The sequence below is a fragment of the Jaculus jaculus genome, chromosome 2, assembly GCF_020740685.1.
Source record: "Jaculus jaculus isolate mJacJac1 chromosome 2, mJacJac1.mat.Y.cur, whole genome shotgun sequence".
NCBI lineage: Eukaryota > Metazoa > Chordata > Mammalia > Rodentia > Dipodidae > Jaculus > Jaculus jaculus.
The window spans coordinates 142,385,875-142,410,105 of NC_059103.1; the positions used below are offsets into that span (position 1 = coordinate 142,385,875).

Sequence of the window (24,231 nt, forward strand, 5' to 3'; positions counted from 1 at the left end):
TGACCTTTGCAATCCACATGCATACACATGCATGAACATAAGTGTACCAAAAACACACATGCAGAGAGAGAGAGAGAAAAATCTTTTTTGTTTTGTTTTGTTTTTAATCTGTTCTCCAACCAGATAACACCAAAGGATACTAAATCCCAGCCTAGATAAAAAGACAGTGTACCTTTTGTTCCTGATGGCAGTGAGAACCACTTCCTTCCGCTTGTTGTGCAGTGCAATGTGCAGAAAGGACGCTTGCTGCTTGTTCAGCACTATGTCTGCATTGTACCTCAGAAGCATTGCAACAGCCTTGGCATGCCCTTCACGAGCAGCAAAATGGAGTGCAGTGTTCTTTCAGAAGAAACAGAGAACAACGTAGGGAGACATGGCTAATTATTTGTGCTTTGCTGCCTTGCTTAGTTATGTATCACTGAGTGACATAAAACAAGTACTCAATGAAGCTATTTAATACCAAAGTACATCAATTTAAAACCCATGCTCACAGTGAAGCCTTGAAAAAATTAAGAAAAAATTGGTATACCATTCAAGCTCAGTATGCATGGTGAGTGTGTGGATATGTGATTAGGGTTGTGTTACATTCTTTCTGCAGTAGGATACTTCCAAAGGGATAAAGGAGAAGTTTTCAGGATAAGAAGTTTGTAGTAAACATGGAAGTATGTAAACACTTAGGAGAGTTACCTGTTAGAATGCTGGGCTATGGATTTGGGATTTCACAAACATTAAAAAAAAATCAGTGATTGTGCCAAATTGCAATATTCTCATATAAAGGCATCTTTAACAAAATAACACAAGGGCTGGAGAAATGGCTTAGCAGGTAAGGCCCCTGCCTACAAATCCAAATTCTCCAGGACCCATGTAAGCCAGATGCACAAGGTGGTACATGTGTCCAGAGTTCCTCTGCAGTGGCTATAGGCCCTGGCATGCTCTCGCTCTCCATTCCTCTCCCCTTCTCTCTCTCTCCTTCACTATCTGCCCCTCTCTCACTAACAAAAATAAATTAAATATTAAAAAAAACAAAATCAAGTATGATTTATCTCCATCATTTCATGAGCAAATGTACATCTCACCACTTTCCAAACAAGGAAGGAAGAAGGACACAATACTCAATAGGAGAAGTCCCATCAAATCACTGTACTTCAAAGTACTAAAGTTGCCTATACCAGTAACTCAATTCTCTTCATTTTTCTGGGTTCACCAGGAAGTTCTGAATACTTTACCATGAAACTATAATGGGCCTGAAGGGGTGGCCTCAACTTTCACCTGTTTCTATTAGCACTAGTAATCCTCAATTTCTGGTCTCCTTTCTATACCTCACTTCAAAAATTTGTTTTTAACAACCAAACAAAAAACTAAGAGTATGACAAATAATTGGAAGAGGATAGGGTAAAAGCTTTCTTCCAGTTTTAGAACTTTGCTACATACCCGGAAGTTTTGTTGGTAAGAGGAATATAGTACCTACCCCTTCTTCATCTAGCCGATCTGTACACTTCAAGTTAGTGTCGAGAATGACCTTCATAGTCTGAGTATACCCACCCATGGAGGCATGATGCAAAGCAGTCCAGCCATTGTGGTCACTGTGGAAGAGGTTAAAAGGAAAAGACACACATATATACCCACAGATGGAATATGGGAGCAATACAACTTGCCTGCTCGTCACTGGGTCTGATGACAAAAACCACACTAACTGAGATCAAGGAACTTGCCTACTTATGTATGTGATAATTTCAAGCACAATAGTTTAAATGGTCTATATATAAAGTGAGTAACACATTCAGTGTTAGTGGATTAAAGTTTAAAGGATATAAACATATTAGCATTGCAGATAGGGGAACTATAGTTAGCATGCCTGTGTTGCATATTAGGTTTCAAGGTTTTGATGTATTTATACCTATTATTTTATATCTTGTTTCATTGAACATTATCCAAAAAGTTTCCTAATGTTTATATCTGCCTTAGTTATATAGTTAATATATAATACTATCTTATAGTGCCTAATTGTAAGATATTTACTATTATTTTATAAGCCTCCAGGTCTATATCTTCAAGATCTTTGGAAAATGTGTGTCCTTCTCACAGAAATTCAAGATGTAAAAAAACTTGTCATATCAGTAATACTATATATAGAGAAAAATCAAAGAACTTTACACAAGTAATTTTGGTACTAATAAGCAACTTAGGGTGTGAGAGACACCTTGCTATTTCAGCTATGCTATAATTAAGCACCAGCTTTATCTCCTCTACAGGTCCTCTTTTCTGTCCCTTGGACACAAGAAGAGACAGAAAGAAGCTGACATTGGAGCTCTGATGAAGAACGTGATCTTGAACATGAGCCTAAAGAGCTATTAGTTACCTGCCACACTGGTGACAGTAGAAGATAAGTTATTGTAACTGTATATTTGTTTCTAGGTTTTCTTTCCTTTTCTTATAAAAATGTCAATCAATTATGACTCATACATTATTATGCCAAATTTTTACTTGGTTTTGCTCTCCATGTCAATTTTCCTTTACATACTATGGAGCTCAGCTTATTTTGAATGCTTCCTGGGCTCAAATTTTGTGTCTACCATTTGATTGAATGAAAATACTTTGAGCTTGGATGTTTCTGTGTTTGCATACATCTACATATTGACACCCATGAATATATTTGTAACTCTACAAGAAGATGACAGACTAATGAAGTAAGCTATGAGGAAATGTATTTCAAAGGTCCTCAAAAATTCTCTCCCCAATCTCACTAACTCTATGAACTTGATGAAGATCTTCATTCTATAAACTTCAATATGTTTATTTGCCATTTGGGGACTATACACATTTTGTTGTCTCATATTTGAGAAATCACATATGCTTTGAAGATTAAGAGACATGAATATAAGAAATTAGTGAGATTTTAGTTTTGATAGCCTAATTTAAAAGTATAATAGAAAAGCAGACCGAAATGGTTAATTGAAAGTACACAAAATTCCACATATAAATTTCACCTGAGAAATAATGCCCCTTTCTTCAGAAGCAGTTGAACAACTTTGTCATGCCCATTTTTTGCTGCCAGATGGAGAGGAGTCATTCCATGGAGATCTCCTTCATTCAACAGCCTTGTATCACTGATGTCTTGGAGCAGTCTTTGACAGGTATTGATGCGGCCATAACTTGAAAAAAATCATGTTTCCTATGCTCAAGATAAATATAATACAGAAAACAGACATGCTCATATGTTGACAGGCTGATCCTTACCTGGCTGCAAAATGCAAAGGTGATTTTTTATCTTTGCTTTTGGAATGAATGGATACATTAAACCCAAGGAGATTATTTACAGAAACAGGAACCCCCTGCCTGCATGCATAGTGAAGAGGTGTGCACCCATCATTGTCTTCATCCATTACCAGCTCTTTAATCTGTTGCATCTGTGGAGAAAGCAGTAGTCTAATATAAACACCAGTGTGTTCATAGTCAGATGGCACTTTTCAATATATACTGTAGCACAATATTTCTAACAAGGGCCAATTTTAACTCTTCTGAGATAAAACTCTGAATTTAAAGAGACTGGAGTAAAATAAATATGGATCAAGACCCATGCTATGTCTATCTGTCATGTCATATTAAGTGCTCTAAGAGATCCCACAAGAAGGTAAAATACTTATCCCAGTAATTTCCAAATATCTGACTAGATTTCCCATAACCTTCTCCTTTCATGGTTTCTCCCCAAAACATGTAAGAACTTAATGTGGGGCTGGAGAGATGGCTTAGTGGTTAAGCGCTTGCCTGTGAAGCCTAAGGACCCCGGTTCGAGGCTCGGTTCCCCAGGTCCCATGTTAGCCAGATGCACAAGGGGTCGCACGCGTCTGGAGTTCGTTTGCAGAGGCTGGAAGCCCTGGCGCGCCCATTCTCTCTCTCCCTCTATCTGTCTTTCTCTCTGTGTCTGTCGCTCTCAAATAAATAAATAAATAATTTTTAAAAAAACCACGGAAGTTTTTTTTTTTTTTTTTTAAAAAAAAGAACTTAATGTGCTTTGCTAGGAAAAAGGGATGGAGATGGTAGATTTACTATAAGTTTTATAAATACATTATGTACATTAAATAAAAAACATGAAATGTGAGAGGTTAATCAAACTAATAAATGTATCTGTAAGTTTTGTTTAAAATATTCAAGTCTATGTGTCTTTTGAATCTTTATTAAACAGCATAACAGCATGAAAAACTATAATAAAAAAATATAGCACATTTCATATCACCTAGTGATCACTCATTAAGTATGAGCTGGTTGGTATGAATATGGAATTGTTGTTTTCACCTGTCACCAATTAGTCACATATGTTTTCTTTCTTTCTCTTTTTCCTTCCTTCTCTCCTCCTTTCCTTTCTTCCTTTCTTTCTTTTTTTTTAAATTTTATTTATTTATTTATTTGAGAGCGACAGACACAGAGAGAAAGACAGATAGAGGGAGAGAGAGAGAATGGGCGCGCCAGGGCTTCCAGCCTCTGCAAACGAACTCCAGACACGTGCACCCCCTTGTGCATCTGGCTAACGTGGGACCTGGGGAACCGAGCCCCGAACCGGGGTCCTTAGGCTTCACAGGCAAGCGCTTAACCGCTAAGCCATCTCTCCAGCCCCCTTTCTTTCTTTATAAGGGGAGAGAGAGAGAGAAAGAGAGAGAGAGAGAGAGAGAGAGAGAGAGAGGGCGCACACACCAGGGCCTCTAGCTACTGCAAACGAATTCTCGGTGCATGATCTATTTCATGCATCTTGTTTTACATGCATACTGGGGAATCAAACCAGAATGTTGGGCTTTGCAGGCAAGTATCTTAGGAGCTGAACCATCTTCCCAGCCCTCATGCTATTTTTCTTAATTGATGGTAGTTTTATTCATTTATCCATGTATTGGGTTCATCACTGATTTGAAATTCTCAGTGGTCAAAGAGCAAATATGACTGACTAATAATGAATCCTTAATATAATTGAGAATACATGGAAACTTGTAACTACAAAAACTCAGTCCCCATGAAGTTATCATAATCTCCACCATGATGAAAACAGATATTCCAATACAGAATCTTTAAAATATATTTTTTGAAATCTCAACATCAGTTTTCATAATGAAAGTCAGACTCCATTAAATACAACTAAGTTTATGAAAGTCCATAGACATACCTTACCTGCATAAACTCGGGTTGCAAATTTTTTAGTCCATATGGCTGCTGTACGGTCAAATGTAAAAAATTTCGCCCCAGATTATCTTTTATATCTACTTTGGCACCTGAGAAAAAGTAGAGTATAAGCATAAGTTCTACTTATATATCCACGGCGTAGCCTATGGTGGATTCAACATAGTAAAATATTTTAACTAGAAACATTCCTTCTCGCCCTCTCTAAAATAAATAAAAATAAAAATAGTGAAATTATAGGTAACTTTATTTAGATGGGAAAACCGAAGACATTCAGAAAATAGGTTTACTTTACTGTGTGTGTTGGTATGTGTATACCTATGTGTGCATTGGGGGTGGGGTGCAACCTGAACCTGTGATATATTACATGGACATATGAAGGTTTGACTTTAAAACATAGAACATGAATATGGATTGATGAAGAAGGGACAGGAGAAGAGATGTGACCTCTCTTCTGTTGTTACAGCACTAGGTTAACATCTATGATGGCGACAGTGATGGCATTTCTATCACATGAGACTGACTGACAGAAAGCTGACAAAGTGTGTAGCAAATACCATACCTAGTATTTCACAATTTCTTTGTAATAGTGTCTTTTATTGTATTATTATTTTTTAAAAATAGTTTTCACCAAATATTATTCTATCCATGCTATGTATTTTATTGATCTTTGTATTCACAGAGCCTGGCCTGATGTCTAGCATGCAATAGTTGGGTAATAAATTATGTAATCAGACGGAATAGTATTGCAAAGACTCAGCTTGCTCCATACTGGTACCTTTAGAGAGCAGCAAATTCACAATATTCCAAGATGCAGAAGCAGTCGCTAATATAAGTGGGGAGCGTCCTTCAGAGTCAGTGCTGTTGATATCAGCTCCCTAAACAAAGCACAAAGAGTTGTGAGCAGGTAAGTCAGCAGCTTACACTGCAACCTCAAGCTAGTACAGTGCGCATGTCATGACCAGTGCTCACGGATATGGTGTGCTACACAATGACATGAACTTCCCTATAATTTACATGTTGTAACATCAGAAATTAAAGGAGACTTTCATATTTTCAAGAGTGATGTTATTCTCATGTGTTAGGTGTTTGATATCTGCCAGGGTATCAATTGCTATGGAATACCTAAAACAAAATTATTTTATTTAGGATAAGATTGTCATTCTTGTTGTTGTTGTTTTTGCTGTTGGTGGTTTTTCAAGGTAGGGTCTCACTCTAGTCCAGGCTGACCTGGAATTCACTATGTAGTCTCAGGGTGGCTGAGAACTCACAGCGATTCTCTTACCTCTACCTCCCAAGTGCTGGGATTAAAGGTGTACACCACCACGCCTGGTTGTCATTCTTTTTATAAGAAATTATTTAATTTTTTTAATTCTTTCAAATTTTGTATGTGTGTTATGATTTAAAACATTAGCAATAAATTATTCCTTTAAAAAATCTTCATCTTAAACAGAAAAATGGAAATAACTTGACTAAATTATGAAGGTAAGACTTTAACCAGACACAAATTTGAAAAGAAATTGCATTAACATTATTGTTGTGATTTTAACAATTGTCATTATAATAATATTTTAACTGACAATAAACCAGAGGGCTTTGAAGCTACTGTGGAGAGAACCCTCTATCTGGCAGGGCAGTAATACCAGCTTAACTCTGACTGCCATACTTCTCTACGCTTTCACTGTGCACAGACGACAAGGCAGCAGTGTCTCTGCTGAGAGCTGATGCTGCCCAGTGAGCTGCAGCCCTTGTCAGGTAAACTGCAAGAAACCACACATGGCACAAAACCATGGGGTCTAGTTGGGCTTCCTGGGATTCTTCTGTACAGACATCACAATTTCATCAGTTGCTACTGACAACCACAAATGTTAAATATGAGGAACTTCATTCATTGCTCATATGGAAAGGCTTAAATAAACCCACCATGAATTCATTCATGTGAAGTCTTATGAAAATGTAACTAAGAAGCGAACTGATTCCACTTCTGAGAGTGAAAAGGACCTCATGGTTTCACTGGTGACAAATCTTCAATGATGTCATCCAATGTCTTTGATTTTTCATGTCTTAGAAGGTGGTGCTGAGGCACTGGAGCTAAACGCTTACAGGAAAAGGTTAAAGTAATGTAGGCTACCTGTCCTATATTGGCCTCCAGCCACCAGTACCAAAGAATGACTAGAAGAGTTGTCTAATCCCAGCAGTACCAAGAGCATTCCAGACAGGCTATCAAAAGAGCTTCATCAGCTGGGCGTGGTGGTGCATGCCTTTTGTGCCAGCACTTGAGAGGCGTAAGTTGGATTGCCATGAGTTCAAGGCCAATCTGAGACTACAGAATGAGTTCCAGATCAGCCTGACTAGACTGAGATTCTACCTCAAAAAAAAAAAAAAAAGAGCTTTTCTTACAGTTCCTTCATAGAAACTTTGACAAGGATATCACAGTCCTTGTACTTTATTTTATTTTTTATTTCCATGTGAAATATACTCTAGTTGAAAATGCATTAGTCATCCTTATAGAACCCTTGCTGCTAAACAATAAATTAAAATGGGGTTTATTATTGAAAATCTATACTATGTAGTTGTATGATTTTTCCAACTATAGTTATGTAAAAATTAATCTTGTCAGTCAAATAGTTACCACTGAAATTAAGTACTCTGCCAGGTCATGGTGATCAAATAATGAGGCTCTGTAAGAAAGAGAGAGAAACACTGACATAAGTATAGAAAAGAAAGCTACTTACTCATAAAATGAACTTAATTAGACAATGAATGAACACAGTGTTCTGCTAAATCATGAGGATTCTAATGAGTCTATTTTCCAAGTAATATAAATGAGGAAAAACAAAATATATCACGAAAATTTTCTTCCTCATCTTTGAACAGATTTATTTTCTCCTGAGAAATCATCACAAAGATGTTCTACAATGAGTAGTAATATCTGTCCCAGTATATAAGAGACAAAGGTACTGGTCTGTACTATTTTAATTATGGGGAGAGCTAGCTGCATGCAGGTGTACCTAAAGTTTCAACTCCCTTTTGGGGAGTGGAGTTCTCTTTGGCAAGAGCTAAAAAGAAACAATAGTATTACTGAGGTTTTATGAAACTACTTACAGAGAGAACTAAAGTCACTGTGGAATCATCTTGTGATTTCATATGCAGCAGAAAAAAATGTCTAGAGATAAATCCATCATTTTTATTTTATTTTCTTATATAAGAGAAACAGAAAGAATGGGAGCATCAGAGCCTCTGGCCACTACAAGTGAACTCCAGGTGCATGTGTCACCCTGTGCTTGTGACTTTACATGGGTATTAGGGAATTGAACCCAGGCCAATAGGCTTTCCAGCAAGTACCTTAACTGCTGAGCTATCATCTCTCTAGCCCCCACTTACTGATTAGTCATTTATTTATACCTTTGAAAGACTAAAAATCCTTTATTTCCAAATTCTTATCACATTGCTTAATTTTAATTAATTATAGCTTCTTTTTAGGTAGAGCCTTACTCTAGCCTAGGCTAACCTGGAATTTACTATTTAATTTCAAGCTGGTCTTGAACTCCCAGTGATATTCCCTCTCTCTCTCTCTTTCTCTCCATTTGTGTGTGTGTGTGTGTGTGTGTGTGTGTGTGTGTGTGTGTGTGTACTGGAATGGAAATAAATACATCTTTTGTCTCTTGTCATTTTTCTTTCTTTTTGCATTTTAGCTATTTCCCTACCAAATCAAATATCCAGAGACTCAGAGGCTCCCAACACCTCATCACTGAAGCAGACCAAAAATGAACCCAACATGGCTCAAGGAAATCTTGCAGAAGAGGGGGTGGAAAGAATGTCAGAGCCACACATTGGGTCATGATATGCAGAGACATTTCTCCTACCTATAACTGTGTGCTAGCTTGACAAATCATGACCCATATATCTCAACAAGGAGGGGCCAAAGGCAGGAGGTAGGACATGGATGAGCCTAACAATGGTACCAACTTGACTGTATTCACTGTGTACAAAACTAATTAATAAAATAAATTATAAAAATGAAATTTTAATTTTATGACAACATGAATGAGAGGTCCTTTCTATGAATTAATATATTATCATGGCTGCTAGTTTTACTAATGTGTACATTTGTCCCACCTCCCAGTTCAGAAGTATATATTAGATTGATAACTATAGCTTTTTTTCCCCTAATATCTAGTGTAGAGTTCCTGGTATAGTTAAATACTGGAGATTTATTACCTCTTCCATGGCATTCTGGTCTCCTAGCTTAATCACAGGTCAGGAAGAGATGAAGGAAAAGAGAGAAATTATAGAGAATAAATTCTGTCACTGAAGTAGGAAATAAGTTTTCCTTGTTTTCTCAAAGGACACAAGCTCCCACACTCTACTAAGCTATTTCAGACCCTTTTCCTTATGTGATGTGGTAGTTGGTTAAAATCCACAGAAATGCTTATCTTTTTGGACAATTGGCCATAATTTCTTAAATCTGTATGTTTTCAAAGTATTTATGTATAATTTTAGGTGTAGGCAGAAGGAGTATGAGAGGGAACTGTGGAATACCCTTGGGTATCTGTCCCTTAGTCATCACTGAGCATAAGAAGACATGCCTGAAGAAATGGAACATTAAAATGTCTTAGAATGTCTCCTGTGCGTTGGCTTCTTACATACAGGAAGTGAAGCGTGATCCTGCAGCTAGTGGACACAGAATTAATCCAGAAATTTTCACTGGAGATTTTCTTTCACAAAGTTCCATTTAACTTCCTCCTCTGATTCCTAAGGTACTTAAAAGAGATCCCAGCTGGACTGAAAGGTCTTTCATATTCATTTGCTCTTTAAACATTAGAACTATTGCCCTATTGCCAGCATACTTTTGTTTTTAATGTGTGTGTCTTTTCTGGTAATACGTACTTCAATATGTGAATGACAGATAGGAAACTTGCCTGTGAAGCAGGGTCTCCTGATTCCCATCAGTGGCATTAACAATATCACTGTTACCAGAGTACGAAGAAATCATCAGTTTAACGATGTCAGTGGCTCCCTGGGTCGCAGCAAAATGAAGGGCCATGCACTTGCCATTCTATAAATGGTTTTGATATCATAATTAGTGCTTAAATCTCAATTTGATGATGCAACACATGCAAGTCCCACTGAGAGTTTCTTCTTCCTAGATCAACGACTGTCACATTTAAGCTAAAGAACAGTGCTGCTCATCTTCTCAAGATGGTGACTGTGCGGACCATCACTAGCAAGGGTCTTTCCTGGCAGTGTGACAGCTCTTCATGTACCCTGTCATTATCATACCCAAATGCCATTATTTTTCTAATGCATGTGAGTCTCATGTATCCCTTTAATAACTGATGAAAGTAACTACACACCAAAAGTGTTGGTAATTCATTTCTATTTTGAAAGAATTTTGTGGCAATGGGCAGAAGGTATATGAGATTTTAATAACCAATATTTTTTTTTTCTTCACAAAGGACAGACCTCTGAGGTAGCTGAGAGGGAAACATATTGTCACTCAAAATCCAAAATACTACAGGCAAAAAGCTTGAAGTATCTACTTTTAGGCAGACATACATAGTCAGTTAGGCAGAACACAGGCCCAGTCAACACTTCCACATATTTATCCTTACAAACTGGTAGATGGTCCTTAAATGAAGACTATAACTCTTTACTATAGAACCAGAACCAAAGACACTCAAGACTGGGCTTCTGGCTGGCAATATTAATGTTAGTATTTTTGAAGTTGGGCTCATGACAATGAAATTTGAATAAACTCTATATGTATGTGCAATTAATTTTGATATGTTGGAATTTATAAAACTAGAATATACTTTTCTGCATGAACAAATGAAAATAATATGTTTCCTACTTTATGCATTTTCAAACTTATTTGGCTACAATATTTTGGGTAATGAATCAGGGCAAGTCTAAAGAATAGTGCCATGCAGAGTGTGATCACTTACCTCTACCAGGTCTATGTTTGCACCATTGTCCAGGCACATTTTAATCATTTCCAAGTCACCACTCTGAACTGCCAGGTGGAGTGGGCTGACTTTCTTATGGTTCACAAAGTTAATATGAGACTGTCTGCTATAGCCTCTTTTTTCACCTTTAGAATAAAATATCATATAATATGTATATTTTAAATAAATAATATGAATTTTAGAAAGAAAGAACATCTAAATTTATATAGAAGCAAATATTATATTAAATATAGCTTTTTCAAATTAATAAAAGCTGATAGGTTTCATTGCCATGTAGAATGTAGAAAACCTTCACTTACCATACTTTAATATCAAGTCCATGCATTTTTTGGCACCTGAAAATGCAGCCTGATGAACAGCGTAATCTCCCCATTTATTTGACTTACATAGCTTTGCTCCTTTATTTAACTAGATGAAAAGGAAATGAAAAAGTCAATTGTACAAGTTAAACTCCAAATCAGAAGGGTGGATAAGAGTTTTCAGTGCCTATACCAGACCATTTCACTCTTCTGAGTCTATAGGAAAATATACAAAAGACTTTGTAAGCTGTAATATCAAGGTCAGAAGGGAACTTTGGAACTAGGCTAAAAATCTCATAATAGAAATTATCTTGAAAATAAGTGAAAACCATAACAGAGTATCAATGTTGATACACTAACAAATTCAATACATCTTTTAAAAAAGTTTAAAAACACTATTATAATCTTTAAACTCATTCTGAACTCATAGGCAAGTAATGTATTTCCCAGATTTTTCTCCTTCATCTATGTGAAATTAATAAAAACTAAATTACAATATATATAAAATAATATACAAGTGCTCTGTACTAAATCATGAAAATCAGACATTTGCACTAATGAGGTTTCTTTACTAAAATGATGTTAGAAGAGTTGAATCTTATTGTGAACCTTTTAAGTGAGCCAATCATTTCCAAGTAGCATTTTCTTTCTTTTTTTTTTTTTTTAAGGTAGGATCTCACTCAAACTCAGGCTAACCTGGAATTCACTATGTAGTCTCAAGGTGGCCTCAAACTCACAGCGATCCTCCTACCTCTGCCTCCCAAGGGCTTGGATTAAAGGCATGTACCACCACACCCAGCTCCCAGTACCATTTTCTATAAATCGTTGGACTTAAGTTTTAGTATCATTCATCATCACGGAAGAAAAGATTTTGTAATTTAAAATATATTTGTGAAGTAAATGCCTATATGAATACATATGTGTATCAGAGTCTTGTCTTTTAATGATAGAGTCTGACACACATATGTATTCTGTACACATAAAACAAAGGAAACAAATGGAAGATGTACTTCATAAAATCACAATGAAGAATATATGTATGGGGGCTGGAAAGGTAGCATGCTTGCTTGCAAAGGCTGATGGCCTAAGTTAAATTCCTCGTGATCCACGTAAACCCAGATGCACAGAGTGATACATGCATCTGGCATTCATATACTGTAACAGGAGACCCTGACATGCTAAAGCTCACTCTGCCTGCCCCTCTCTCTAATCAGTAAATAAATTAAATATTTTAAAAATTATATATGTTGTTATATAAAATATTTTTAAATAATACAATCACAATCTTCATTCATACAAAATCATTTTGCAAAGCAATACTTTAAAAAAATTTATTAGTTATGGACATACATAGTATGTAAGCAGACATATATAGTAGGTAAACAGCCTATGTTGGTATCATCTTTTCCCTCATCCCTGCCCCTTTTCCAAAGGGACCCTCCCCATTGGGGATGCAGGTCAGCCCCATGGGGATGGTAGGTTATGCATTGTGGAAGCACCCACTGGTTATGGGGAAGAGACAATGGCTTAGTGGCTAAGGCACTTGCCTGAAAAGCCAAAGGACCCTGGTTGGATTCCCCAGGACCCACATAAAGCAATACTATTTTAAATATCTATATCTCTGTATCTATAAATCTATATAACTATGTGTAACTTTTCTTGTATGTTTTCAACTTTACTACTTTGCTATTCTAATTTATTTTGGATAATTTAATGCTTTCCCCCTAAATTCTAGGCTTGATTGCTAATTTTGTTTTATTTACCATTTATTATCTTTTTGGTCCAATCACATTAACTTAGAGTCTATATATTTGCCCCTTAGTTTATCAAGTGAATATACTGACATACATTTGTACAACTGACTATCAAGCAAATGTTTAATATGATTTCATTTCATTTGCTTACTCTTTGGGTTGGTGAAAAGACAGACTCATCTAGTAATGCAGTCAGAACCTAGTGTAGATATTGTTTGTAGGATCCAGGAACATTTAAAAGAAAGCTACTTACTGAAGTTCCAGTAGTGTGCTCAGCAGGGCAACTACACAGAGAGTAAATACTCCTGAAACAGTCATCTCTGCCACCTTGGGGGACAACACCAGGGAATGTTTTGGGAGAGGTGGATGCTCTATCCTCTGAGGACAGTTAGCCAGTAAACCACAAGGGTTCTACCTTGAAGAAGCCACAGCAACAGTTCTTGATTTGGGAACAGAGATGCTGTGCTTCTTTTAGCTTTTATCCTATGGGCCAAACTCTGCATCTGACTATATTAATTTTTTCTCTGATCATTCAGAAGCTCAGCATCAAATGGTCTTATTAACATAAAGGCTGTGGTTACACTTCATGTTTTATACTCTAGCCTAATTGCCAGTTTCATATTTATTATCTCTGCCTGTGTTTTCTTTTTACTTGGATTTTTCTCATGTGTTCTTTCATTTGTATAACTGTTAGCCTTCTGTATACAATCTTGTGTCCTTTTAAGGGGTATGTATGTATGAAAAAACACAAAGACCAAGATTTGTAAACTTATTTTTCATTTTGGTAAGTAGAAGATCTTCTTAGATAACAATTCACAGAAAGAAAGCAAGGAAATCAGTATACAAACCAAACTTTGCAGGGCCTCACTGTTATCTGTGGTGCAGGTGCTTATCACAGCCGTGTTTCCATTTTCTCCTTCCAAGTTAATGTTAGTAGCACTGTGCTCAACCAAGACCTAAACAAAACAGAAAAAAAACATTTGCAGAAATCTAAATTGTTGATTTTCAAATAAGGATATGTCTTAGATTGTATTATAGTCTTTAGATGTCTTAGTTTATGCCTTCTTTTTTTTTTAATTTTTATTTATTTATTTGAGAGCGACAGACACAGAGAGAAAGACAGATAGAGGGAGAGAGGGAGAATGGGTGCGCCAGGGCTTCCAGCCTCTGCAAACAAACTCCAGACACGTGCGCCCCCTTGTGCATCTGGCTGACGTGGGACCTGGGGAACCGAGCCTCGAACCGGGGTCCTTAGGCTTCACAGGCAAGCGCTTAACCGCTACGCCATCTCTCCAACCCAGTTTATGCCTTCTTATTGTTTGCAATCCCTTATCCTAATCTTGTACATACTGAGTTCCAAGTGCATTGTTCAGAGAATGGCATTAGTAGCACAGCAATTGATGCAGTATTGAAATGTGTATTTATAAAGGGAACTACAATTGGAAGTACTTCATAGTTTCTCTGAGTACTTGTCCCTTTTAAGTGTACAGAGGATAAGGGAGGGAGAAAAGAAATGTGAGGAGCCGGGTGTGGTGGCACATGCCTTTAATCCCACCACTCCAGAGGCAGAGGTAGGAGAATAACCATGAGTTAGAGGCCACTCTGAGACTACACAGTTAATTCCAGGTCTGCCTGGACCCAGAGTGAGACCCCACCTTGAAAAAAAAAGGAGGGGGGGTAATAAAGTGAAAGAAAGGAAGGAAGGAAGATAAGAGTCTCCTTTTTTTCCATGCAGTTATTGTCATTTTTCACTTAGAAGGGAAACATTGTGGGAAAATTTCAGTAAAAATACCATTCTTATAAGTTTAGAGCTCTATATAGGCCTGTGTTTGATATAACTTAATTAATTCAAACGGTTTGGAATAGAAACATTTTTTTAATTTTTTTTGTTTATTTTATTTATTTATTTGAAAGCAACAGACAGAGAGAGAGCAAGAGGCAGATAGAGAGAGAGAGAATGGGCACGCCAGGGCCTCCAGCCACTGCAAACGAACTCCAGACGCGTGCACCCCCTTGTGCATCTGGCTAACGTGGGTCCTGGGGAATCAAGCCTCGAACCGGAGTCCTTAGGCTTCACAGGCAAGCACTTAACTGCTAAGCCATCTCTCCAGCCCAGAAACATTTTTATATCCCATAAAATTATCCTGAAGAGGGCTGGAGAAAAGGCTTGGAGGTTAAGGCATTTGCCTGCAAAGCCTAAACACCAAGGATTAATTCCCCAGTACCTACATAAAGCCAGATGCACAAAGATATATGCATCTGGGGGTTCATTTGAAATGGCTGGAGGCCTGGCATGACCACTCTCACATCTCTCTCTCTCCCCTCTCTCTGCTTGCAAATAAATAAACAAATTTTTTTAATTATCCTGATAAAGCATCAAATAATAGTTATCCTGTCATTTGAGTGCAAACCTGTTATCCCCTCACCTGCTGACCACCCATTCTTTATTGACCAAATCTACTAATCTTTCATCAGTATTAAATTCCACATGAAATCTAACAAAAACACCTTCTTATAAGTGTCTATTTCAGATGAGATATACTAAGATGGTCTGCTAAGGAACTTTTCTTTCGAATTAGTGCTGTGATAAAACCATAGCACACAATTTTTCATTCTACCTTTTTTATTTACAGATTTAGATAGTTGCTATATAAGAAATAGAACTAAGGGCTCTTGAATGTTAGATAAGCCATCTACAACTGAGCCATATCCTCAACCTGTTTTTTCTTTTTCATTTCTTTAGTTTTGAGACAAGATCCTATTTAGTTGTGCAGGCTCACTTTGAACTTACTTGGTAGCTCAGACAAGATGTGAACATCCAGTCCTTTTTTTCTCAGCTTTCTGATTACCTGAGATTACAGCCTTGATCCACCCAGGCCTAGCAACTTAATTGTTTACAAGGACTTACCTAAAAAACTGTTTCTTATAAACTTTGACTTCTTTGAAATAGTGCATAATTTCCCAGGAAAACTCCTTCCCAATAGACCATATTTCAATGTGACAGGAAACAAATGAATTAGGCTTACTAATTAGCTCTGCTCATAAGAGAATTTGAGCTTTCAAATGTTTTCATAAATAAGAACACATAGCAGAACTACTGGTGGGTAAGGTAAAGGGAACTGAGAGCCAAAGCACCATTCCACTTTAGGAAACTTCGCATTCTTTTCTTAACCCCCAGATTCATATGTAAAACCTTGTAAGAATATTTTCTCCTTTGTCTTCAGAATCACTAATTAATCATCTACAGAACTTATTAATGTCTACTTATTATACTTTCATAAGCACAATGTTCCAAAGGCTGCATGAAATTACAGGTGGCATTGGGCCCATAGAAAACACTAACTTCAATTCTGTCATGTACGTCAATTCAGTATACTTCAATTCCTTCATGACCAGGCATATCTGAAAGCTTGGAAGGTGATTTCCCTAGGGTCCTTTGATAAGAATTCAGAAAGCCTCAAGAAAATTTCAAGCAACTGGATAGTGTGAGTTTTAGATCCAAGGACAATGATCATGTAGAAGTAAGGCCATTTCCTAACCTCCAGGGCAATGACACTCAGAAAAGAAAAACCTATAGTGTAGGCCTAGAATCTGAGCCAAGGCATGGATGACAAATTTTTACTTTACAAACATGTAGATAATGGTTGAAGTTCTGGGGTAAGCTAGTAGATCAGCCAATAATAAAGTCTTCCAAACTTAGAAGGCTTGAGTGGATACAGGCTAATCGCATGGGCATAGCTGAGAGAGAGCCTGGAGAGCAGGGACTGCTGATTGTAAGCTTTGCTCTCTTCTCCCTGGTCTCATGAACCAGAGATTTGAGAATATTTTCAGACACAGTTATGGCAGGTAAGATCAAGTAAGGGAGAGACCATTTTTATTTTCTTGTGACCCTATTTTTCAACTTCTAGTTTTGCCCTTGGAATTTTTTTTTAATTTAGTCTTATTTTTAGTTAGTATACAGAGATTTAGGTATCACTCATTCTCTTATGTCTACACAGATATTTCAAAAAAAATAGCTATAGGCTTATTTATGAGAGTTTTTTTTTTATTTCTATAGTTTCTCTGAGTATTTTTCTAATTAATACTTTTTGCTGCTACCTGCCATTAAATTCCCAAATCATGCTTTTAGAGAGGAGATTAACTAAGTTAATGACCATTTATTTATGAAAAGGGCCTTCAGAGAAAATACCAGAAATCCATTAGGAAGTATATAACTCCACCTGGGCTCTCTGCCATCACTAGAGGTGACAGGGAAGCAGCACCTGGCTAATGGATAATGCAGCTGTTTAGAAGAAGACAAAGGCAATTTCTGACATATCCTCAGGGGCTGAGATGCCTCATTTTTTGTAGGTACCAATTACTCAGCTTTCACATCTCATTATTCATCCATTTACCACTGTTTACCAGAATAGTGGTGATGACAACAGGACCCTCTTGCATGGACACAGCCAGTAGAGAAGGAAAGCACATGAGTATTAATGACACTATCATGAGGTAAGAATTGTGGTAGAGTTCTAAATCCAAGAACAGTGGTCAAGTACGAAGAAGGCTTGCTCCTCTCTCTCCACAGGCCAGACTTCCAGTGATCAACAACCCCAAGGGCTGAGAGGAAAGATTTTTGCTAAAGGGAGCTTGGCTCTCTTGGTGATTTATAGACAATTAAGTTTTGGTTTGGCCTAGCACATTAGCTAAATTGTCATTCCCAGTATTGTTTCCACAGGAAAAGATATTTTAAGTTCCAAATAGTCTAACTTCAAAATGTACTTCTAGAACTTGATCCATTTGTAATTGGCATTCCTCTTTGAGAAAGCATGTGTCTAAAGATTCTGAAGTATGGTTTAAAAGTCCTATAGATTTTTAAATCCTGACCTTTAGAAACTTACTAGAATTCCTCTATCTTAGGAAATTCAAGCCCTTAAATAATAAATTCTTCAATAGTATTTTTATACCTTCTTAAGCAATAATATTGTTTTTAATTTTAGAGACAGCAAGAGCTAGAGAGAGAAAGAGAGAGACAGAGGGAGAGAATTTGCATTCCAGGGCCTCAGCCACTGCAATTGAATTTCAGATGCTTATACCACCTAGTGGGCATGTGTGACCTTGTGCTTGCCCCACCTTTGTGCATCTGGTTTATATGGGATCTGGAAAGTCAAACATGGGTTCTAAATGCTTCCCAGGCAAATGCCTTAACTACTAAGCCATCTCTCCAGCCCCAAACCAATCTTTTGACAGGCCACCTATCTACTCTAATACAAATGAGACATATAATTAAGGTTTGTGACCTCACTGAAGTGCTTATCCCCCTTCCTTGTTATTTGGATTTTTTTGAGGCAAGCCCAATAGACTGGTCTTTTTATGAAAGAGAATTGGCATGCCAGGGCCTCCAGCCATGATAATTGAACTCCAGTCATGTGTGCCGCCATGTGCACTTGTATGACCTTGTATGCTTACATTACCTTGTGTGTGTCTGGCCTACATGGGATCTAAAGAGTAGCACATGAGTTCTTAGGCTTTGCAGTCAAGCACCTTAACTGCTAAACCATCTCTCCAGCCTTTGATTTTTTTGGTCATATTTTACATATTATTTATTCATTTGCTTTCAGAGAGAGACAGAAGAGTGAGTTACAGGGAAAACAAAAGAGAGAGGGAGAACGGGCAAAATCAGAGCCTCCAACCACTGCAAATGAACTCAAGATTCATGTGTCACTTTGTGTATCTTGTTTTATGTGGTACTGGGGAATTAAACCCAGGTTGTTAGGCTTTGTAGACAAGCACCTTAACCACTGAAGCAATCTCTCCTGCCCATCTTCCTTGTTTTAGTCATGGAATCAATGAGCTACATACAGGACAGCTTCAACTTGGGAATTTAGGAGCACGAGATTCCCATTTCTTCCTTGAACTAGTTATGCAACATTTTGCATCTTTGCATCATATGTAAAATAGAGATGTGAATAGTTTAAAATTATAGGTATTTTTTGTTTACTTTTTTCAAGGAAGCGTCTCCCTCTTGCCCAGGCTGACCTGGAATTCACTATGTAGTCTCATGTAGGCCTCAAACTCATTCCAGTCCTCCTACATCTGTCTCCCAAGTGCTGGGATGAATGGTGTGTGCCACCACATCTGGATAATACCTATTTTTTGCATGGAGATTTAACATACTTAAATACAGAAAAAGGACAGTTAAATTATAACTCAAGAAAAGTTGGTTGACTATAGCATGGCTAGAGTCACTATCATCATAACAATCTTCTTGCTCCTCTTCTCCACAGTCATCACCACCACCCACATTACCCATCAACACTTTCATCCTCCTCTTCATCACCATCATTACCTATTACCATCACCCTTGCCTATCACCATTATCATCACCACCACATACCGAGATCTTCATCACTGATCAACATCTTTTCTTCCAAATCCTCACCACTGTCATCACTATCTTCACCATCACAAACCCTGTCACCATGGATATCCACACCACCACCTGCATTCCTCACCACCATCACAAACTGTTGACACGGAATAACTGTAACTATTACATTCAATTTCCATTTCTCTGGCTTTGGATGAGAGTGACCCATGGTCAGCCCTCTGCCAGTGGCTCATCAGCCTCACCTTGATCATCTCATTGTACATTCCCTGCACAGCTATGTGAAGGGGCGCCATCATGTTGCTGTTTCGGAGGTTAGGGTTTGCTCCTTGGCTGAGAAGAAACTTTACACTTTCAACTTGGTTTTTTTCTGCTGCCCAGTGCATAGGGGTATTTCCATAATCATCCATTACATTCAGCACTAAAAAAGATAGCAAAATTCCAATTAAATTTTGCTTTGACTATATTTAATACCTCGGGTACCTGTCCAATTCAAAGCTCAATGGGAGTATATCTTCTTGATGAAAAATAAGAATAAAATACAATTTAATTTCTCTAACACATCTAATGGCCACCATTTGAGAATATGACAATATAGCACAGATTCTGTGAATCAACTTATACTTTGGTCAGTATCATATGTAAACAATACAGCCTTCTATTCAGTACATGATTTTTAGTACATGATTTTATCTGTATGTAAACTTTTGTGATATAATACTAACTGACATTATATAAATTCAGAACTACATATGTAGTATTAACTAAGCCATATATGAGTATGATTTCATTCAAACCTCGAGTAGCCCACACATTCCCACAATAAAGTAGCTAAAAACAAAGGAGGTTAAAAGACTTAATAATACCACATATCTAGCAAGGAGTTGCCTGAGTTGTTACACTGCCTCATTGAACCTAATCATTCTCAAAGTACAATTTGACTTAAAGATGCACAGATAACACACACATACATACACACACACACACACACACACACACACACACACACACACACACATACACACACACCTGGCAATGTTTTAAAAAATTGTAAATTATGTCTTCAATGACTTACTAGTGTATGGCCTATAGCAAAGGTTCCAAAAGTGTTAATGAGAAAAAAGAGATTATAAGAAATCACACTATTTACTCCATGAACATCTGTACTGCTCTGTAGCTAAACAGTCATGATACTATACCTTTTTGTCTGGGGAAAAGAACATGGATTTACTCATGAAACATCAGTAGCCAAGTTTCCCATTTCTCTCCTTTTAAAATGTCTTTTGCCTACTTTTTCAGTCCTTCTTTTTCTAATTTATTTGAGAGGCAGGGGAGGAGCACCCCAGGGTCTCTAGTCACTCCAAAAAACTCCAGATGTATGCACCACCTTGTGTATCTGGCTTACACGAGTCCTGGTGAATTGAACCTGGGTCCTTTGGCTTTTCAGGCAAGTGCCCCAACTGCTAAGCCATCTCTCCAGCACCACTTTCTCCTGTCATTGACCCAAGTTCAGCATTCTCACAATCACTACTACACATAGATGCACATAGACAAACTGTCACATACACTAGAAGTAACACACACACACAAACACACACACATATGTAAGATGAAACATCATATTCAATACCAAACAAATAGGGGCTTACATAGACAAATCCATCAATAAACACATAAGTTGATATGACTTATTTTGACCAATTTTCAGAGTTCAGTTTTTCCAAAGATCATGGTTGCAATAGCTTTTTTATGATCTCCTTCTGACTTGATCTCTTTGCAGCAATTGACCATTCCAATTCCTTGCCCCAATGACTTCCCCTCAACTTTGCCCTATACCCTTCTTCTGCCATCTCTTTTTCTACTGTCAGGCTTTATCTACTAGCTACCTTTGGTTAGCAACATCTGGTTTCCAATCATTTCCTTAGTTTCATTTACTTCTTAGGATCAATTGACCTTGGAGGGCTCCCCCCTTTTCTCTCTCTCTCTCTCTCACACACACACACGCACACACACACACACACTCTCTCTCTCTCTCTCTCACAAACACACACATTCTCTCTCACTCTCTCTCTCTCCTCTTGTAGTTCTGGTTATCTATGGGCTAAAACTGACCCCAGGACTCACAAAGCTATAGCTCCCTGACACTTACTCTTCACACTTAATTTGTTGCCAAGCATTGTTAATACTACATACACAAATCTGATCCCTTCCTTCCTTCCTTCTATCCCAAACTCACCACCCTGGAGGAACCCCAAGATCTCTTTATACTCATATATATATTAATTGGATCTCTATTTCTAATTCACCTTCCCCAATATTGAGGTAACTATGCAATAAGGGTCTTATCACACCCCTTAACTATTTATCTAGCATTCACTATCCTCATTTTCTACAGCTTAATTGGTCCAACAAGGTCAAGGTGTCCATGGCTAGGAGAGGGAGAATGTTATAATGTAAATTTTCAATTTAGTTCAATGTTATGAAATTTAAATGTAGAACAATCTCAACTGAAATAGTATAGGGGGTATGTAATATTTATATAAATAATTACTTGTCTAAAATTTCTAATATAGTGTGAGTTTGGCACTCGGATTTCTTCATATGTCTCTTCTCACCAAGTCTACCAGCATTACCGTGTTTTGTTACCTTCACAGGAAGAGCTGTGCATGATAATCTTCATCAGTTCAATTTGACCTTCTGCTGCCGCATGATGCAAAGATAAAAAATTTTCATCTTCACAGTTGTTCAGTTTTCTCCGGCTTTTGATAAAGTTTTGTAATTTACATGCATTTTCCTCAAAATTCACCTAGAGGCATATTTATAAAATTATTACTTCAAATAATTATGTAAAAACTTATCAAGTTAATATTTTATAGTCTTAAAAAGTTTACTATGGGATATGAGGAGAAAGTTCACTATCATGGTGGACCCAAAGTGGTACAGGTATCTATAATCCCAATTTATGTATGACAATGGCGGTGAGGTGGGACTAGGAAATTGAGAAGCTAGGAAGCTCTGCCACAGCACTGGCAAAAGACACCATCTCAAAGAAAGGTGGAAGAAGAGGAGAAACACCCCGGGTTGTCCTCTGACCTCTCCGTGTGTGTGTCCATGTGCACACAAATAAAACTAGAAAAATGTTTACTATCCAAGATAATCATGTTTATACATTTTGTTCTCTAACTATAAGCTTATATGTGCTATAGAAATAAAAGTCTTACAAAAATATTGAAGTTATCTTAACAAATGTGCTCTGAGGAATAACATAGTTTTTTTTAGGTAAAATGAACTAAATTACAGCATGTGGGATAGAGTTACAGAGAGGATGAATATGATAAATGCATAAGGAAATACTATAATAAAAATCTTGATATAATTAATGTATAGTAATAAAAGACTAAGAAGTTATTATATGAATGTGAAGATTACTAAGCCTAGGAATTTAAAGTCCTCATCTCTCTGGCCCTTCTGCTGCAGTGAGTCTCCATTCTACCTTTCCTTATAAACTGGGAAATTGGGATAAGCAGTGTCCCATCATGAGTTGCTCAGTAATCTGAAAGAGCTTCTCATGTCCCTCAACATTCACAATCACAACAATATATTTTCTTCTTCAACTATTTAAATATTTTAATTTCTACCTTGCACAGGAAATAAAGAGTTGCTAAGATTGTTAATTATAGAAGTATTTAATTATTTTGCAATTGTTCGACAATGCTTTCATTTAGATTTGCTTTTATAACTACAACCTATATTTGAAAATGTATAGCTAGTTATTATCATTGAATACAAATGTCATACCTTTCTCCATGGATAACATTTTTACAATCTTAATATAGTGGTTTCATGAGTCACATACTAGGTCAGGGATGCTAGAAAGGACTCTGACTTAGGGATAGTGACATATGATGGACAAAGTCAGGACAGAACTAAAGCTCATTCACAGATTTGGTCCCCAGATTGAGGGTGAAGCCCAGAGCTATTATGTCAGGGTCATGAACCTGAAGTGCACAGTGTCCCCTTTGGAAACTAGAGTGGCCAGCTCTATGCCATGTAGGTATGTTTGCATCCTGCCTGGGCTCTGGGATACTATTATTCCCTATGAAGCATATTCTTCTCCTTGTTACCAGTCCACTCAGCTTCTTGTTACTCTCCAAATTTGCCTCCCGGAGGCCATCTGATAGCCCTAATGTACCATACTCTCAGCCCCTCTCACTTTCCCCTCAGTCTACTGCAGGGACTTCCAGACTGATGTCTGATGACACACATGACTCTGATGTGTGCTGTTCCTTCCAGTGGTTTTGAGGCTTCTTGTTTGCTTGATTTTGGTTTCTTGACACAAGGTCTCATATGACCCAAGCTGGCCTCAAACTGGTCTGGCGGTTGAAGCTGGCCTTGAAGTCCTCTTGTGCTACCTCCACCATACCGGCATTACCACCACAGCAGCTATGTTTTTAGTTCTTGTCTACTTTAATTTCTAATATGACAAAAATTGATGACTATGAAGGCTATACACAAAAAAGCCATCTCATAAATTCGTCACATTGTTTAGTTCAGAGGGTTCTAAATTATCTTTCATTGTCTCCACTGCATGTAATGTTTACTACACATTTGGATGCTTCTTTTTCATGATATATTATTATGCATATTTTTTTTCCAAAGAGAGGAAAGAATGAAAG

The 24,231-nt window shown here is 37.4% G+C and overlaps 1 protein-coding gene across 3 annotated transcripts in view; it reads right to left on the reverse strand.

Moving 5' to 3' along the window:
* The window catches only part of Trpa1 (transient receptor potential cation channel subfamily A member 1), a 50,019-nt gene that overhangs the window by 19,723 nt on the left and 6,065 nt on the right, over positions 1-24,231 (reverse strand). For all 3 annotated transcript variants that reach the window (XM_045144261.1, XM_004653446.2, XM_045144260.1), the window contains exons 2-14: positions 22,202-22,361; positions 19,801-19,976; positions 14,034-14,141; positions 11,432-11,540; positions 11,112-11,257; positions 10,086-10,222; positions 7,796-7,844; positions 5,942-6,041; positions 5,155-5,255; positions 3,238-3,407; positions 2,988-3,152; positions 1,469-1,583; positions 173-339 (exon numbers count right to left, since the gene is read on the reverse strand). In XM_045144261.1, coding sequence (XP_045000196.1) covers positions 173-339; positions 1,469-1,583; positions 2,988-3,152; positions 3,238-3,407; positions 5,155-5,255; positions 5,942-6,041; positions 7,796-7,844; positions 10,086-10,222; positions 11,112-11,257; positions 11,432-11,540; positions 14,034-14,141; positions 19,801-19,976; positions 22,202-22,361 — 1,703 coding nt within the window. The remainder of the gene's footprint in view (positions 1-172; positions 340-1,468; positions 1,584-2,987; positions 3,153-3,237; positions 3,408-5,154; positions 5,256-5,941; positions 6,042-7,795; positions 7,845-10,085; positions 10,223-11,111; positions 11,258-11,431; positions 11,541-14,033; positions 14,142-19,800; positions 19,977-22,201; positions 22,362-24,231) is intronic.